Consider the following 19,005-nt stretch of genomic DNA (forward strand, 5'->3'; position numbering starts at 1 on the left):
GGTTATGACCTGTGACAAAATGATTCATGCATATATTTTCGCGATTAAACATCGTGGTCCCGAAAGCTTGAAGATTGAGGCGGCGATACCGATTCGTACGGGAAAAGGGGCCGACTTATACTTGAGTTACATGGTTTTGGCAAGAATTTTGAGGGTTGAGAAAGGGGCCCGACTTATAGTCGGATCCTGACTTATATTTCTGGTGTCACATTGGGAACTCATTCCAGTGTTATAACATTTAAATTGCCTTGTAACTATTGATTTGATTTCAGTACAATGCCATCAATACTCTAGCTATAGGTTCTACTTAAAACATATTGTTGTTTCATTGCCTCGTTATATGTCTGAGTGTGGTGTGTATATTAAACTAGGGACGGTGGGGAAGCCTAATGGTTAAAGCGTTGGCTCGTCACGCCAAAGACCCAGGTTCGAATCCCCACATGGGTACAATGTGTGAAGCCCATTTCTGGTGTCCCCCGCCGTGATGTTGCTGGAATATTGCTAAAAGCGGCGTAAAACCAAAACTCAGTCAGTCAGTCAGTCAGTCAGTATATTAAACTGGTCATGCTTCCTCCGAATGCTAGTGACCCGTGAAGATCCGGGGTTGAATAGGTCTTCAGCAACCCATGATTGACACAAAAGGCGACTATGCTTGTCGTAAGAGGCGACTAACGGGATCCGGTGGTCAGGCTCGCTGACTTGGTTATTACGTGTCATCAGTTCCCAATTGCGCAGATTGATGCTCATGCTGTTGATCACTGGATTGTCTGGTCCAGACTCGATTATTTACAGACCGCTGCCATATAGCTGGAATATTGCTGAGTGTGGCTTAAAACTAAACTCACTCACTCACTCACTCACTCAGAGTGCTAGTGAAAGACTGGGAAAACAGTAAACTGTACACGTTGCTATGTACATTGTAAGAAATTATTGTGAGTGCACTCACCTTGAGAACAGGACACTAAACCTTAATTCACTGCCATTATCTTGGGCACTCATTCAAATTAACACATTTAAATCACTGATTTTTGCCTTTCACTGATGTTGAAAAACATCATGATTTCCAAAGAACAGAGGCAGACAGGTTTGCAAGTTTTGTATTCAACAAATCAGCATCTTGTCCAGGTCAATATGTACCGGCTATGTCTTTATTTCTCTTTTTGTCTGGAAATGAATCAGCATCACTTTTGTTGGTAAAACAAGATGAAATATTTATAACATTCATACAGGCTTTGAAAGCTTAGGATTTTGAGACCTGTTTGGAAAGCTTTGAATATTAAAGTGCCTGTTGAAAATCCTTCAATATTTAAGGTCCTTCCTGAAAATCCTTAAATTTTTGTATTCCGTATATTTAGACCAAACAAAAAAATGTTGTGGTTCCGATTACACCTCTTTAAACTTTAGGGTAGGTAGGTAGGAATTCTTTTTTTTTCTTTACATTTTTTTTAAGTAAAGTACGAACTAATAACAGATTTATAAATGTGTGATTGTTTATTCAATCAAGCAGGCCAGCCCATCGACTCCTTTTATCAGAATGACCAATGTCCGTTGGTGCCAGGAAAAAACAATGGTATCTGAAAGCTTATTTATTAAAAAAAATACTTCTAAAAAAACTTGGGTCGGCACCAGAATTCAAGGGCCGGTCGGGTAATCGAAATCACATCTTCTTTTTTTTAGGCCTTATGAACCTTGACTAATTACCTAGTGCCGGTGTTGTAGCTCCAGAGCTTATGTTTTATACACTGGTACTATGATTCGTACTTTTTACAAGGAAATTTTAGGGGTGTTATGTTTTAAGTATGAATATTAAGAAATTACACTTTCATCAATCATATCTCCCCTAAAAGACTTAAGAGTCAATATGTTTTGGGTGAGTAATGGACTGGGCAAAGTTAATCAGTAACCATAGCGATGAATCAAAGTACATGTGTTATTATGATTATCTAGTTAGTCTTCTGTAAGCAGTGCTGTATATTGGGTATTACATGTTCTAAAATTCTCTGGGGCGGTGGGGTAGCCTAGTGGTTAAAGCGTTGGCTCGTCACGCCGAAGACCCGGGTTCGATTCCCCACATGGGCACAATGTGTTAAGCCCATTTCTGGTGTCCCCCGCCGTGATATTGCTGGAATATTGCTAAAAGCGGCGTAAAACTAAACTCAGTCAGTCTAAAATTCTCTTTCCGAAGTACGGGGCGGTGGAGCAGCCTAATGGTTAAGGCGTCGGCTCGTTACGCTGGTGACCCGGGTTCGAATCCCCACATGGGCACGATGTGTGAAGTCCATTTCTGGTGTCCCCTGCCGTGATATTGCTGGAATATTGCTAAAAGCGGCGTAAAACCATACTCACTCATTCACTCTTTTCGAAGTACAATTTTTCTATGATCTTTATTATGTGTTTGCCTGCAGTACTTTTCATTCATTTGTTCTTAAAGTCTTATTACCCTAATTATTTTTACCCTATTCTGTAATTCTGATTGTGAATGAATAACTGCAATTTAATAAAGATTCCACAGCCATCCGTCTGTTCATCTACCCATCATCCATCTATCATCTGTCTGTCCACCCACCCATCTATCTATCTATCATCCATCCATCATGGTGTCATGATCCCCAGTGAGGTGGTCTTGCGTTGGTTGCTAGTGGCCTATAGCTGGTATTTTGATAGTAATAAATGAAATATTGATGCACAGAAAGATTGTACAATCTAGGAAATGGTTAGTGTTTAGGCATAGAAATTTGGGATACCATGCAAGTGATTTTTACTGTCCCTTAAGGACCGATCATAATATATGGCTGGGGATGGTGTGTGTGTGCATGTGTGTGTGTTTGTTTCACAAAATTGCTGACCCCTGTTATAACAGAATTGTCACTGTATCATGTATTTGGCAGGCATTATATTTTAACCCATTCACTCACTGGTGGTTTTTGGCATCAACTTGTCCAGGAGTGTTCATGTTTAAACCTTTAACATTGCATGACCGAGCAGCTGTAATGTTACATCAATGACTGGCATTTGTCGCAGCAGTTAATGCCAAGGAATTAAATGCAGCATCATTTTTCTTAAGTCTTACTGGTGTCACATGGTGTAAGCAACACAGATATGCTTAGTCTGAATGGTAAAAGTGAGCTCTTTTTAACAACCTAGTGAGCTGTGAAAAGGTTGCTAGGTTACTGGTGTGTAGGGATACCGATGGTTTGGAGTTACCATAGTTACAGCAATAAGAATTTGGAAAGTGTTCCGAGATGACATCTAGAGATGACTTAGAATAACTTGAGAATAGTTAGTTAACCGAGTTATATATAATCTTTCCCTCGTTAATTAATGTCATAGATCCTTTGGGAAACATAAACCATAATTCCTGGTAGCTTGTTAGATATTCTCACCTCTCAGGTAATGCAATTAGAGATGAATCAATACTTGCAGCAGTCAGTGCCGCCTCCACATTGTCACTGGTTATTGTTACACCTGTCATATAACCGCTTCGTGTTAATAGGTTCGGCAAAACAAAACTGGATCAATCGGGACCGTTTATTCTATTTCCGAATTATCAACTGTCATCTCACACACAGACTGTTACAGACAATATGTAGCCATCTCGCTAAATCAATTGTCATTGTTGGAAATGTCGACAAGGTGATGTTACCAGTGTTTGTTTTTGGTTTCTTTCGTTTTTTTGTTTGCGTGTGTGCTTGCATGAGAAGGTAAATTCCTAATTGAAGCGCCAAGGCAGAGAAACTGGTGCATCCTGAATTAGAGGAGATATATTCAATATGTTGAATTAAAACATTTCAAACAAAGTATACATTTGGACGCAAAGAAGTCATTCATATTTCAGCAGATGACCTCAGGTTATTGATTTCAATGAAGGGACCGCTGAAGATCTGTGTTAGAATTGGTCTTCAGCAACCCATGCTAGTCGTAAACGGTAAAAGGCGACTAATGAGACTGAGTGGTCAGGTTTGCTGTCTTGGTTGACACAGGTCATTATATCCCAGTTGCGTAGAACGATGCTCATGATGTCACCATGTTGATCACTGGATTGTCTGGTCCAGACTTGATTACCAGGGGTGGAAATAACCCATTGCCTGACGTCCCAGTCCAGTGGGGTTAAAAAATCCAAGTCAAGCAAGCAAATTTGTATATCACGCTGTACCGGTGTCTAGTTGACTTTATGTGACGTTAAATATGAACTCACTCACTCACTCACTAGTTGACTTTACAATGTTAATTATGTTGCTTATGTAAAAAATGAACAAGAAAACCGGCCGGTATAGTGGAAAAATAATCAGGGCAAGTGATTTTACATGTGCCACAGTACCTGAGTACACTAGCAAGTTTAAAGTTATTTCCACTCAAGATTACGTGCATTTACAGACCACCGCCTTATAGGTGGAATATTGTAGAGTGTGGCTTTAAACTACAAACAAGCAAAATCAATACGGGATATTGAAACAGGCTGTGTTAGGTTCACAGTCAAAGAAATAATACAGTGGACCAAATAAGCAGCCCAAGAATTAATGTCAGAGCATTCAGTAGTATCCAGGAGTAGTGTTGGGAATTGGTTAAAATCTAATAATTGATGATTGGTCTATTACAACCGATCAATCATCGAAAATAATTGGTTAGCGTCATTTATCAAATGTTCCTGTTATTTTTGTTAATGCACACAAAATAATAAAGAAAAAACAAGTAGTAATTTGGGTTTTTTGCAAATTGCATAAAGTCCATTTGCAAATTTTGCATATTTAAATGATGATTAGTATGTTAGGAACACATATTTCCTGGATTCTTTAAGATAAATTTAATCATGACTTGTAGTGCTTATGAAATGTAAATTTAATGACACAGACAAAACCAGCCTTGTGAAAAATATTGTTAATGCAAACAAGTGTTCCAAGATTGGTCGTGTTCGATTATGAGAAAACATGATCGATTGCTTGGTCGTTTAGTCACTATGACCAATCTTCGATTATTTCAATTAATCGGACCACCACTTTCCAGGAGTTGGTTACTGTTGTCTTGACACTGGATCGTCTCCTTGGATCTAAAACGTGTGTCGGTGAAATAAACATCCATACTGCACCTGGCAAAAGGATAGACACATGTCTGGTCTGAAAGAGCCTTGATTCACTCTCTTGTCACACTTAAGTGAGGTGAGGTGAAATTGGGTTTAACGTCATGCTTGAGAATATTTCGCTCATATGACTACGTGCATGCATGTGTATGTGTATGTGCGGCTGCTTGTACTAGCCCAGACTGAAGCTGGTTTTATAGTGCTATCCCACTGAGATACCATGACGCAGTGAAGCATGAATACCCCACTCAGACACATTATACTGACTCCGAGCCGACCAGTCCTTGTTGTACCCATTAATGCCGAGCGCCAGGCAGGGACCAACAAGTACCATATTTTAACGTCTTTTGGTATGATGCGGTCGGGGATCGAACCCGCGATCTTCTGCTCTCCGGGCGGACGCTCTAACCACTACACCACGGAGGTGGTCTCAGAGCATTCAGTAGTATCCAGGAGTTGGTTACTGTTGTCTTGACACTGGATCGTCTCCTTGGATCCAAAACGTATGTCGGTGAAATAAACATCCATACTGCACCTGGCAAGAGGATAGACACATGTCTGGTCTGAAAGAGCCTTGATTCACTCTCTTGTCACACTTAAGCAAGGACTTCATACAGCCACTAATAGTCGTTTAACATCACCATGAACCAGTATGCAAAATAATTTGAAAATTTTACTGGACAGAGTAGCTAGCTGACCTTGAAAGTTACTAGCCAGTGTTAAATTACTGAGATTGAGGTTGACTGAGATGTACATAACAACGAACAAATCAAAAGCTGCCAGCCAGTGGGCCAGCAGAAATTTCTCACACTGCCATAAACACAGTGTGTCGTGAGATTGTCCTTTTTTAACTTTGGGGCTGCAATGTGTCTCTCAAATAGTGAAAAAGAGAGTATTATTATTACTTTTCAAAATTACACTCTCACAGCTGCAGAATTGAAAACAATACTGTTTATAGCCATACATCAGTTAACTGTTGGATTAAATATTTTCAAAACATTTTGGGTTTGTTTGTTTCCTTAATAGTGTATCATTTGACCATGCTATCATAATTTGCTCAGAGGGAGCATGCATTTTTGTTCTTATGATGATAAACGTTTTAAAAATCATTTCAGTTTTAGGGTTCAGTCCTCACCATTTCAACGTTTGAACATCATTGGTGATAGTAAGGTATTGTTGAGTCTAAGTCTTGACGACATATATACAGGTGAGCTACAGTACTTTTCACACATGTATTTGTCCATACTGATGATCCCATGTCCTTCTGTATCCAGGAGGTGACGCGCCTGCAGGAGAAGCACGCCATCAACTACCAGACTCTGAAGCAGAAGATCATCTCCACCGAGTGAGTTGTTACCTTGACCGGCGCTACACAGCCAGACAGACCAGGGCTCCCTTTGGTGCTTTGTTACTTGCACTGCTTCCGCGATAATCTCCAGGGTATACGTTATGATAAAATCATCAGGCCGAGCCGTAGATGCATCCAGGGTATAGTGGAGATTTATAATAACGTATACCCTGGAGATCATCGAGGATGCCTGCACTGGTGCAACCCAATATTACAAAGTGCAACCTATTAGTATAACTTTTGATTGGGTATGCTTATGAGTAAGACATCTAAATAACTGCATCTACATATTGCAATAAAAGCAGTGCAACTGGAATTTGGCTGTTGCAACTAGGTTTTTATCTTAGGTTGCACCTGGTGCAAGTAGGATAACATCTCTTAGATCGAGCCTTGCAGACAAACATGCATGCATGCACACATGCACAAACACACACAAAAAAGTATATGCATGCACTCACTCACCCACACACACTCAGATACGCAAGCAAATGCATGTTGCACCCACACGTACACGCACGCACGCACGCACGCGCACACACACACACACACATCGTAATCAGTGGTAGTATAAATAGTTTAAAGTCACTCATTTACTGTTGTGATATTTTAAGGCAGATGTTAGATATGAAATAGTTATATCCTGAAATCGTAATGTATCCATACAAGTGTTAAACATGTTAAATCTCTGTGGACATCATTTGATTACATGCAGTTCCATGTCGCATATATTGATAATTCTATCAAATATTACTGACCTTGATCTGTTTTGTTTTCAGTTTGCTGATCAGAAAGTACAGAACCAAATGTGAAGATATCCTTTTGAAGGTCATTGTGATAACTGCAAAATAGGAATTCATTATGAAAATGATCAAATACATGTACTATGAATTCTAGGTTAGAATATGCTGGTCATAAGCCAAATAGATCAGATGGCCAATTGAGTTTATGACTTGGTTGATTGTATTATTTTGTATTATATTGTACCCCGAGAGCATGGATTGCTGGTCACAGTAGTGATCACTGGATAGTTTGGTCCAGATTGGTATTACAGACAGACACAACAAAGAAACAAACACACAAGTAATCCTTCCTATTCATTGAGGGGCGGTGAGGTTGCCTTGTGGTTAAAGCATCCACTCATCACGCCGAAGACTTGAGTTTGATCCCCCACTTAGGTACAATATGTGAGGCCAATATCTGGTGTCCCCCACTGTGATATTGCAGGAATATTACTAACAGGGATGAGAATTTTCCGCGGATCCTTGGAATTCCAGGGATTTCATAAGGCCAAGGGTCGTCTAAATCTGATAGATGCTAAACCCCCGGCTAGTTTTCAGAGTTTTTCTCCTTGTTGTACCCATTAATGCCGAGCGCCAGGCAAGGACCAACAAGTACCATATTTTAACGTCTTTTGGTATGACGCGGCCGTGGATTGAACCCGCTCTCCGGGCGGACACTCTATCTACCACACTGTCCCCTCACTCTGAGACATTACATCAGTGTTTCCGTTCTCCGGTATATACCTGAAAAACGCTGGAAAAATTCATTAGGGACCGGTAAATTGAAAGCCAGCCGGACACTGTGAAAATAATCATGTATTAAAATAAAAACATCATGGGTAACCGAAATGACACAGTCTTGGCTGTGCTTTCATGGTCACAAAAATTGTTATGTTTGGAAATACCCAGGCTAAAAATAACTTTAAAATGAGTACTTACAGTAAGGTAATAGGATATGACCAGCAAATTTCATTCATGTCCGGTAAAATTGTAGGTCGCCAGACACAGTGTCCGATAAATAATTAAATCAGCGGAAACACTGATAACATGCATCCCAAAGTGTAAGATGACAGCATTTACTCCTGAACATGAATATGCGTTCTCTGTGTCCTAGTGGATGCACTCTGTATTTTGTGTGTGTCCATTTTCAATTTTTATACATGTATGGTTCTGGGTTTCTCACCTTTTGTAAAATTTAAGTTTGGTATGTGGCATCATTAATGTTCTATGATTTTTTCTTTAACCATCCCACAATATGATGTCCAGAACAAGCGACTGGAAGACTTATCAAGGAAGCTGGATCGATCTCAGTTGTGAGTAGGAAAGTAGTATTTTTCTAAATATGTCTAAGCACATCTTCCGAAGATCCTTGTTAGAATTGGTCGTCAGCAACTTCTGCTTCATGTAAGATGCAACCAGTGGGATGTGGTTGTTATGCTTGCAGACTTGATTGATACAATCATACATGTTATTGAAGATTTTTCTTCCATCAATGCTCATGTTATCGGTAATCACCGAATTATCTTGTCCATACTGGGTTATTTACAGACAGCTGTCGTATAGATGAGGTATTGCTGAAATAACAAATTTGAGCACCAGCAAATCCTCACTGTGCATGCAATGGAACCTAGGTACAGAGCTAGCCTTCAAAGACTGAATCAGTGAATTGATGGCCTCAGTGGCTGAACTGTTCACCTGTGAAGTCATGGATCTTAACACACTCTATCAACCACTGAAATGAGATGCAAATACCAGGAATGGAAAATGTAATTACAGGTGAATATTTTCAAAATATTGCCTTCAGAGAGACTTGTACGCTGTCTCATGTGTTGTGGATGTTGTTTCTGCAGAGACTGTGAGATGCTGGAGACGCAGTTGAAGTCGTCGCTGCAGAGCACAGAGCCACTCAAACAGACCCGTGTTGACCTCGAGGCCAAGCTGAAGGTCAAGGACAGAGAGATCCTCAACCTGAAGAACAGTCTGGAAGGAGCAGAAGTATGACCATTTTGAGAATTAAGTTTTCTAGAAGAACAGGGGGAACTTGGGTTTGTGGTTGCTGTGCAGTTATGTCCCCTGGGACCAACCATTTGTTACAGTATTTTGTAAGAGAAAAGGCTAAAAACTGAATAATTTGACCTCAGAATGTGTTTGACAATCGATTGACTCCCCCTCTCTGACAAAGAAATAATAACAAAAAAAACCTGACCATCATCGCCTTGACAAAACAGCTTGAACATGTTGAATAGGTGACAAAATGAAGAGCTTATTAAATCCATACTGTTCCACATCTCTAAACATCTATACTATAACCAAAGAGACTTTGTATTGTATTTTCATTGTAGAATGGAGACTGTTATTTAGTTATATCTATATTTATTTTTGGACATCGTCTCTGTGACTTACACTCATTTGTTCGTTCACACGTCCAGTCACTCATTCATTCACTAACTCATTCACTCACTCACTCACTCCTGTCTACAGATGATGAGGAGGCAGTTCGAGGCCCTGATTGCATCTAACGATATTCTGTCTAACGAGGAGGACAAGAAACAGAGGGAGAAGAAGATACAGTCCCTTGAATCCAGGTAAACAGTCTCCTGTGTCTGTTGGCTTGAGTATATCACAGTGAAATATAGGTGCAGTACTGGTCCTAGAATGACTGGGTGTTGGACTGGGTTGTCATGGTTGGTGACCCCGATTGGGTGTTGTACTGGGTTGTCATGGTTGGTGACCCGGATTGGGTGTTGTGCTGGGTTGTTATGGTTGGTGACCCCGATGGGATGTTGTACTGGGTTGTCATGGTTGGTGACCCCGAATGGGTGTTGTACTGGGTTGTCATGGTTGGTGACCCGGATTGGGTGTTGTGCTGGGTTGTTATGGTTGGTGACCCCGATGGGATGTTGTACTGGGTTGTCATGGTTGGTGACCCCGAATGGGTGTTGTACTGGGTTGTCATGGTTGGTGACCTGGATTGGGTGTTGTGCTGGGTTGTTATGGTTGGTGACCCCGATGGGATGTTGTACTGGGTTGTCATGGTTGGTGACCCCGAATGGGTGTTGTACTGGGTTGTCATGGTTGGTGACCCTGATGGGATGTTGTTCTGGGTTGTCATGGTTGGTGACCCCGATGGGATGTTGCACTGGGTTGTCATGGTTGGTGACCTCAATGGGATGTTGTACTGGGTTGTCATGGTTGGTGACCCCGAATGGGTGTTGTACTGGGTTGTCATGGTTGGTGACCCCGATGGGATGTTGTACTAGGTTGTCATGGTTGGTGACTCCAATGGGATGTTGCACTGGATGGTCCTGCTTGGTGACCCCAATGAGATGCTGCAACAGGTTGTCAAAGTTGGTGACCCCAATGAGATGTTGCACTGGGTTGTCATGGTTGGTGACCCCAATGGGATGTTGCAACGGGTTGTCATGGTTGGTGACCCCAATGGGATGTTGCACTGGGTTGTCATGGTTGGTGACCCCAATGGGATGTTGTACTGGGTTGTCATGGCTGGTGACCCCAATGGGATGTTGCACTGGGTTGTCATGGTTAGTGACCCCAATGGGATGTTGCACTGGGTTGTCATGGTTGGTGACCCCAATGGGATGCTGCACTGGGTTGTCATGGTTGGTGACCCCAATGGGATGTTGTACTGGGTTGTCATGGCTGGTGACCCCAATGGGATGTTGCACTGGGTTGTCATGGTTAGTGACCCCAATGGGATGTTGCACTGGGTTGTCATGGTTGGTGACCCCAATGGGATGTTGCAACGGGTTGTCATGGTTGGTGACCCCAATGGGATGTTGCAACGGGTTGTCATGGTTGGTGACCCCAATGGGATGTTGCAACGGGTTGTCATGGTTGGTGACCCCAATGAGATGTTGCACTAGGTTGTCATGGTTGGTGACCCCAATGGGATTTTGCACTAGGTTGTCGTGGTTGGTGACCCCAATGGGATTTTGCACTTGGTTGTCATGGTTGGTGACCCCAATGGGATTTTGCACTAGGTTGTCATGGTTGGTGACCCCAATGGGATTTTGCACTAGGTTGTCATGGTTGGTGACCCCAATGGGATGTTGCACCGGGTTGTCATGGTTGGTGACCCCAATGGGATTTTGCACTTGGTTGTCATGCTTAGTGACCCCAATTGGATTTTGCACTAGGTTGTCATGGTTGGTGACCCCAATGGGATTTTGCACTTGGTTGTCATGCTTAGTGACCCCAATTGGATTTTGCACTAGGTTGTCATGGTTGGTGACCCCAATGGGATTTTGCACTTGGTTGTCATGCTTAGTGACCCCAATGGGATTTTGCACTGGGTTGTCATGGTTGGTGACCCCAATGGGATTTTGCACTAGGTTGTCATGGTTGGTGACCCCAATGGGATGTTGCACCAGGTTGTCAAGGTTGGTGACCCCAATGAGATGTTGCACCGGGTTGTCAAGGTTGACCCCAATGGGATGTTGCACCAGGTTGTCAAGGTTGGTGACCCCAATGGGATGTTGCACCAGGTTGTCAAGGTTGGTGACCCCAATGGGATGTTGCAACGGGTTGTCATGGTTAGTGACCCCAATGGGATGTTGCACTGGGTTGTCATGGTTGGTGACCCCAATGGGATGTTGCACCAGGTTGTCAAGGTTGGTGACCCCAATGAGATGTTGCACCGGGTTGTCAAGGTTGGTGACCCCAATGGGATGTTGCACCAGGTTGTCAAGGTTGGTGACCCCAATGGGATGTTGCACCAGGTTGTCAAGGTTGGTGACCCCAATGAGATGTTGCACCGGGTGGTCCTGCTGGATGTTATATGTTATTGGCTGCTGTGATGTTAGAAATGCTGAAATGGCATCATCTTTGGAGCAGAATGAGTCATGTATATCAAAGCATGCTGTTAGCAGAACACAAGTCACTTACTTTATTGTTTTAAACATGGCACACCATACCCTGAAATTGAACAGATTTTAATTAAAAACTTCTAGATGCAAGTTTGGTTTCTGTTGCCAAGGCTTTCAGTATTTCTCCATATGAGAGTCAGGAGTGATGCTATTGCCACAGATGTCTAAGATTATAATTATGTTTCCAGTTGTAAGCATTCAAGGATGGTGAACCATCTTTTTTACCATCTTTCATTGGCCTCCAGTAATTGCCATGTTAAACAAAAGCTTTAGAGCTGCATTTTTGTCAAAGGTAGCTTTTACCATGAATAGGGATCCAGAAGAATAATGACAATTATTATGGATACAGTCAGGCCGCAGTAATCCGGTCCTCGTTAATCCGAATCCACCGACTTCCGAACGCTACTCACTGGGCACCAAATCATCTCCCTATATATTGTATATAATTGACACCTCGTTAGTCCGATGATTCAGTTTCCGCCTCCGGACGCTGGTCAGTCGGAACGGATTGGACTAATTACGTTGTAAACAGCTGCGTTAATCCGAACGATTGAAGTTGACCGCGCTGCTGACTGGTCCACCCAAAGTGACACGTTGTTTGTTTAGCGACTCATCCCTTTGATCCCTTTATCATAAGTGATAGGGAAATTTCGACGATCACGCTGTTTTGGGAAAGACTTCAATCCAGAAATATATGCTCGGTACCATTTCAACACGAATTAAAATTATAAACTATTTTTCGCAATGTTATTGAAAACAACGATTCTCCGGACATGCCCCGCAGCGGGTCCACAATAACATTGTCAAAGAGCAAAGTAACGATGTTTCGAGGAATTCATTAAATAAATTGAATAAACTAATGAATAAAATCAAAAAATATATACATGAAGCATTTTGTCACAGGTCATAACCTAGCAAGATATCGTCCAATAAGTTCCATAATTTACGATAGGTAGCGCATTTCTTGCTTAATATGTTCAAAATAGCATTATTTTACCCAAAACTTCGCCTAAATCTAAAAGTTTTCAAGATTTCACGAGGCCGGTATCCATTGCCGTGAATATGATTGGCTGCCTTAGGTCACGCGGTGTCTGATTTTGACCAATCACGACCCTTTATAGCAGACTGTAGCGAAAATCGCTATTAGAAACCAATTTGTATCCAATAAAAATCGCTTCTTACAACTGTGAAAAATACTTTCGACAAGGGTTCAGTGATGTTGTTGATGTTCAGAGCTTTCGAACGATACCCGACATCAAACGATTCGCCTCCCATGTTATTCATACGATGCTTCGAAAACGCAGGTATTTTCCGTTATGTCATGTTACCGAGCGGAAAGCCACAGATATCGGGAAATAGGCGACCATACATATTATTTAAGAAATCTTTTTATAATTATTTTCTGATGACATGTCACAAATGGAAAAAAAATCGCCATAGTTTTTGCTTCTTTCGTGGTTTATGTGGACATTATAAATGTAAGCTTGCATTTTCATTCAAAAATAATTTTATTTAAGTTGTAGTTGTATCAAGGGGAAGTAACTCGGTGCATATACTGTGGTTTCAGCAGTACGAACGTTTCACTATCTGAACGGTTTTTTTAAAAAACCAAAGTGTTCGTATTAACGAGGTCTGACTGTATACAACATCTTTTATTCTGTGGAGGCGACGTTTCGACATAGGTTCTGATGTCATTGTCAAGCAAGTGATACATGAGTAACAAATTGTGAGAATATATACAGCAGTTACAGTAGATAGGAATGAGTTGTTTATACAATAGATGAGGTTGATGTACAACGCTTGTATGAGAGATTGAGTAAGTTGATAGGAAGCCAGTAGGGTGACATACATGGACTGAATTAGAGCTTATACAACTGATAGGAAGCCAGGTGGATGTTTATACAATGGATGGGGTTGATGTACATGGTTGGAATGAAACAGGTAATGTACACAAGAAATATTATTGATTACTTTATCAAGTGATGGTAGGCATTGGGAATGTAGTATCCTTTATCTCTGTTGAGGGCGGGTCCTATCTTCTTGATGTGCACTGCTTCCAAAAGTTTACGAATTTTGTAGTCTGACTGGTTCTTCACTATGGTTTTGGTCTTGTCCCAGTTGATGGTGTGGTTAAGATGGGCTTTGCCGTGGTCGGCAATGGCTGATTTAGAATCATTTTTCCTAAATGAAGCCTGGTGTTCCTTGATCCTGGGGGTTAGTGATCTTGATGTTTCTCCGACATAGGAGTCACAGCAGTCACATTCTATGTGGTAAACCACACCTGAGGGGTCTTGCTTCTGGGATGACCCAGGCCTTCCTGTGGCCTGCAAGAGGTTCTGGATGCTGTTGCCTTTTTGGAAGGTGACGTCTGTCAGCTTAGTGCTTCAAGAGTCGTCGGATGTGATGACTAGTTGATCCTATGTATGGGAGACTGATGGTGAAGGGGGCTGTTTGTTGTCGAGGGGGACTTGGTTGTTAGGTCGAGGGTGTTGTTGATGGTCTGGTTGATAAAGGGGAAGCTGACATAGACGTCACCTTCCAAAGAGGCAACAGCATCCAGAACCTCTTGCAGGCCACAGGAAGACCTGGGTCATCCCAGAAGCAAGACCCCTCAGGTGTGGTTTACCACATAGAATGTAACTGCGGTGACTCCTGTAACAACAACAACTGTATATATTCTCTCAATTTGTTACTCATGTATCACTTGCTTGACAACGACATTAGAACCTATGTCGAAAAAACGTGTGGCCTCCACAGAATAAAAGAAGTTGTATATCCATAATAATTGTCATTATTCTTCATCAACTCAACTTCTCAAATGCCCATCAGAGAAGAAATAGGGATCCATTTGAAAAAGTGGTACAAGCAAGCTTGTGAGTCTGTAGTGTTTAGAAATTAGGACGTTTAGATGAGCATAATTCATTGATGGTTTTGTTGCACAAGACCAAATGAAAATTATAATGATAATTATTATCTTTTCTCTTTGCAGCAATTCCCGATATGTAAACCAAGTGAAATCTGCTAAAGGTAAGAAACCTTTTATTCCTTCTTTGTTCCCCCTGTGTGACATGGATCGTTCCTGACGGTATTGATCCCTGGTTTGTCTGGGCCAGACTGGTTCCGACTGGGTAAGTTGTGATACAGTTGAAACCTTGCTGACTTGAATAAAGACATTATAAGTCTGAACAGATAGCAGGAGCGGACAGATTGAACAGGAATTGTTTGTGGAGTACACCGAAGTATGACATGCAGGGGCCGAAGTAACTCATTGCCCGACGTCCGAGTCCAGCGGTTTTTTCTGTCGGGCAAGCAAATTTGTATATCACACTGTACCGGTGTCCAGTTGACTTTCCAATGTTAAATATGTTGTTTATTGTAAAAATTCAACAAGAAAATGGCCGGTATAGTGGAAAAATGATCAGGGCAAGTGATTTTACATGTGCTACTGTTCCGGAGTACACTAGCAATTTTAAAGTTATTTCCACCCCTGACATGGCAAGTGCTGTCTGAGCATGTGCAGAATGATGTCATTTGAACCACCTTGAGCTAAATCAGAATCTGGATGGGATTAATTTAGTTCCTATTTTCTCAGCATGTTTAACATGTGCTGTGTGGAGTTACGTCTCTTGGGCACACCAGAACCCTGTAGACTTGGTTTCAGTTCCAGATCCCTCCAATTGTTTCTAGATTTGTCAGCACCATAGTCATGGTTGCAGGTTTCAGGAAAGTAGTTAATGTCTGAAACTTTTATCTGGGGTTTCCATCATACTGTCAGATCCAGGTAAGAATTGGTCCTCAGCAACCTATGCTTGGCATATGAGGCGACTAACAGGATCGGGTGGTCAGGCTCGCTGACTTTGTTGACACATGTCATCATATCCAATTTGCGTAGATTGATGCTCATGCTGTTAATGACTGGATTGTCTGGTTCAGACTCGATTATTTACAGATTGCCGCCATATATTGCTGAGTGTGGAATATTGCTGAGTGTGGCAACTGACCTAACACTCAAAATCCATATGACCTGGAACATTTTCATCATTCTTTATCCAGTGTTCACAAATGGTGTTTCAAAGCCAGTGTCCTGTAAGTTTCAGATGTCTGTTCTGACCCATAGAAACTTCACAAGACCCATAGAATAAAATTAAACACACATTTCAGATTTAAAATTTCTTATAATTGGCATTAAAAATTACTAACAAACATAAGATTTATAAACAGCAAACAAGTGTCACATGTGACATGTGGCATATAACAACTTCAGTCAAAGTCATCGTGAAACATACAGTCAGACACTGGGGTTGTAGATTTCTATCGGACCGTATCGGAATCTGCCAGATTTGTCAGAGGGTCAGACACTATTCATGAACACTGTTTATCAGGGCTATTTTTCTCATAATAGGGACATGACCACAGGCAAGTAACACCTGATTGTTAATGTGTCTAATTTGGAATTGTTTCCTTGCCCCAGGCCATGCATGTCACGACATTTATTAACGAGGATTGTAAACTGAGGGAGCCTGGCAGGAATATTCAGAAATAACTATTATTATGTTCTAAATAGGGACTTTTCATAGCTCTATTTCCTACATGTGTAGCTATTTCAACATTGTATTTTGAGATTGCATTGTATGCATTATGTAACTGGGAAATACAACCCTTGTGCGGTTATTCTGTTATCAGTGAAATGCAAGTATTTCTGCAAAGACATAAAATATCTATTTGTTATAGTCATGGTGCACATTATCCTGAAAGTGGACAGACTTAAATGAAAAACAAGGTTATTTCAACATGAATTTGGAAAGTTTGAATTCCAGTTTTAAAATATGTCATTTGCCTCCACCTTGTCTTTGAATATCAGACCCGTGAAGATCCGAGGTAGAATAGGTCTTCAGCAACCCATGCTTGCCACAAAAGGCAACTATGCTTGTCGTAAGAGGCAACTAACGGGATCGGGTGGTCAGGCTCGCTGACTTGGTTGACATCAGTTCCCAATTGCGCAGATCGATGCTCATGCTGTTGATCACTGGATTGTCTGGTCCAGACTCGATTATTTACAGACCGCTGCCATATAGCTGTAATATTGCTGAGTGTGGTGTAAACTCAACTCACTCACTCACTCACTCAGCCTTGAGCTGGTGGAGATAAATCCAAAGGGTCAGTTTTAACAATTGCATTGTTATGACTTCAGATAATTGGTTATAACTACCGATAATTGGGTATAACTTTAGTTAAACTATTGATCAATGTATTGATGTATGGCGATTGTCAATACCTGATATGTAACTAGCATTTAGGCGTAAGTCAGGACCAGAGATGCTTTTTGAGATACCATCTAAGATGATGCCAGTGGTTGTTACCATGGTTACAAGATCCTTTCCAGATGTAATCAGATGGTTCCACCATGATCACTCTTATCGACATGTGATAGAAAATGGCACAGTTGTAAGGTTTTCTCAGGATTTGACAATATCCACCAGTGGTTGTTCTCGTACAAACTCTGTGAAGGTCAGTGATATCAGAGCTTGTCCACAGGTGTGCATGGAAGATTAGCTCCTAAGACTTTCTATGGAATCGGTCCTGCCCCACACTGGAGCACATATAGCACATGTGTTGTTCCCTTTGGCAAGGGACTTGGATCAAAATGTCTCTGTTCACCCAGCAGTGAATGGGTACCCGGTAGGATGAGATGGTCATGTGACTGTTAACCTGATGGGCAGCTCTGGTTATATACCCTGCCGAGGATGATAAATTTATTACACCCTGATCCATGGGGAAATAATCGGGTGTTTTGGCTGCCTTTGTGCATCGTTTAGGGTGTCAGTCCAGTGTATAATGCAATCTATGGACTATTAATATAGGTAGGCTTATGTATATTGCCAGCGTTTATTAGAAGGCAGAGGGTCATTGCACATTGCATTTTAAATAGTGAAGCAAGTTTTCCCTCAAACAAAATCAACTGATGTGATATGCATAATCTAGAATAATAACAAAATATGAGGTTGAAATTTGTATTCGTGTACAATGCGTCATGTGTTTCAATTTACTCACTCACCAACAAACCCACATACCCATCCCCACTCACTCACTCACTCACTCTGTGGTGTAGTGGTTAGAGCGTCCACCGGTGTCGAAGGTCGCCGGTTCGATCCCTGACCGCGTCATACCAAAAGACGTTAAAATATGGTACTTGTTGGTCTCTGCCTGGCGGTCGGCATTAATGGGTACAACAAGGGACTGGTCGGCTCGGAGTCAGTATAATGTGTCTGAGTGGGGTATTCATGCTTCACTGCAGCATGGTATCTCAGTGGGCTAGCACTATAAAACCAGCTTAAGTCTGGGCTAGTACAAGCAGCCGCACATACACATACACATGCATGCACGTCGTCATATGAGCGAAATATTCTCAAGCACGACGTAAAACCCAGTTTCACCTTTCACCTCACCTCACTCACTCACCTCACTCACTCACTAACTCACTCACTCACTCACTCACTCACTCAGAGGAACGGGATCAGATGGTCAGGCTCACTCATGTAGTTGACTGACTTGGTTGACACATGTCATCACATACCAATTGCATAGATTGATACTCATGCTGTTGATCACTGCATTGTCTGATCTGGACTCCCATTATTTACAGACAGCCGCCCTATAGTTGAAATATTGTTGACTGTGGCGTTAAACAACAAACAAGCAAACAAAAATATTCAACTCAGAGCCGGAGCCAAGATCTTCTTCCTTTCATTATGGGGGCGGTGGGTAGCCTAGTGGTTAGCGCTATTCGCGTAAGGATCTTCGATTCCTTTGGGCACAATGTGTTAAGCCCATTTCTGGTGTCCCCATGCATGATATTGCTGGAATATTGCAAAAGCAAAACTAAACTCAGTCAGTCAGTCCTTCTTAGGCAAATAAACA

General features: G+C 41.7%; 1 protein-coding gene across 1 annotated transcript in view; it reads left to right on the forward strand.

The window, feature by feature from the left end:
* The first annotated feature begins 6,338 nt into the window (after positions 1-6,338).
* LOC124273280 overlaps positions 6,339-19,005 on the forward strand; it is a 40,606-nt gene continuing 27,939 nt past the window's right edge. The window contains exons 1-6 of the mRNA XM_046708517.1: positions 6,339-6,419; positions 7,199-7,233; positions 8,454-8,514; positions 9,052-9,196; positions 9,683-9,786; positions 15,077-15,114. Coding sequence (XP_046564473.1) covers positions 9,062-9,196; positions 9,683-9,786; positions 15,077-15,114 — 277 coding nt within the window. The 5' untranslated portion in view covers positions 6,339-6,419; positions 7,199-7,233; positions 8,454-8,514; positions 9,052-9,061. The remainder of the gene's footprint in view (positions 6,420-7,198; positions 7,234-8,453; positions 8,515-9,051; positions 9,197-9,682; positions 9,787-15,076; positions 15,115-19,005) is intronic.

This window comes from Haliotis rubra, unplaced genomic scaffold (genome assembly GCF_003918875.1).
Source record: "Haliotis rubra isolate DU_JTF1 unplaced genomic scaffold, ASM391887v1 Scf179, whole genome shotgun sequence".
NCBI classification, from domain to species: Eukaryota; Metazoa; Mollusca; class Gastropoda; order Lepetellida; family Haliotidae; genus Haliotis; species Haliotis rubra.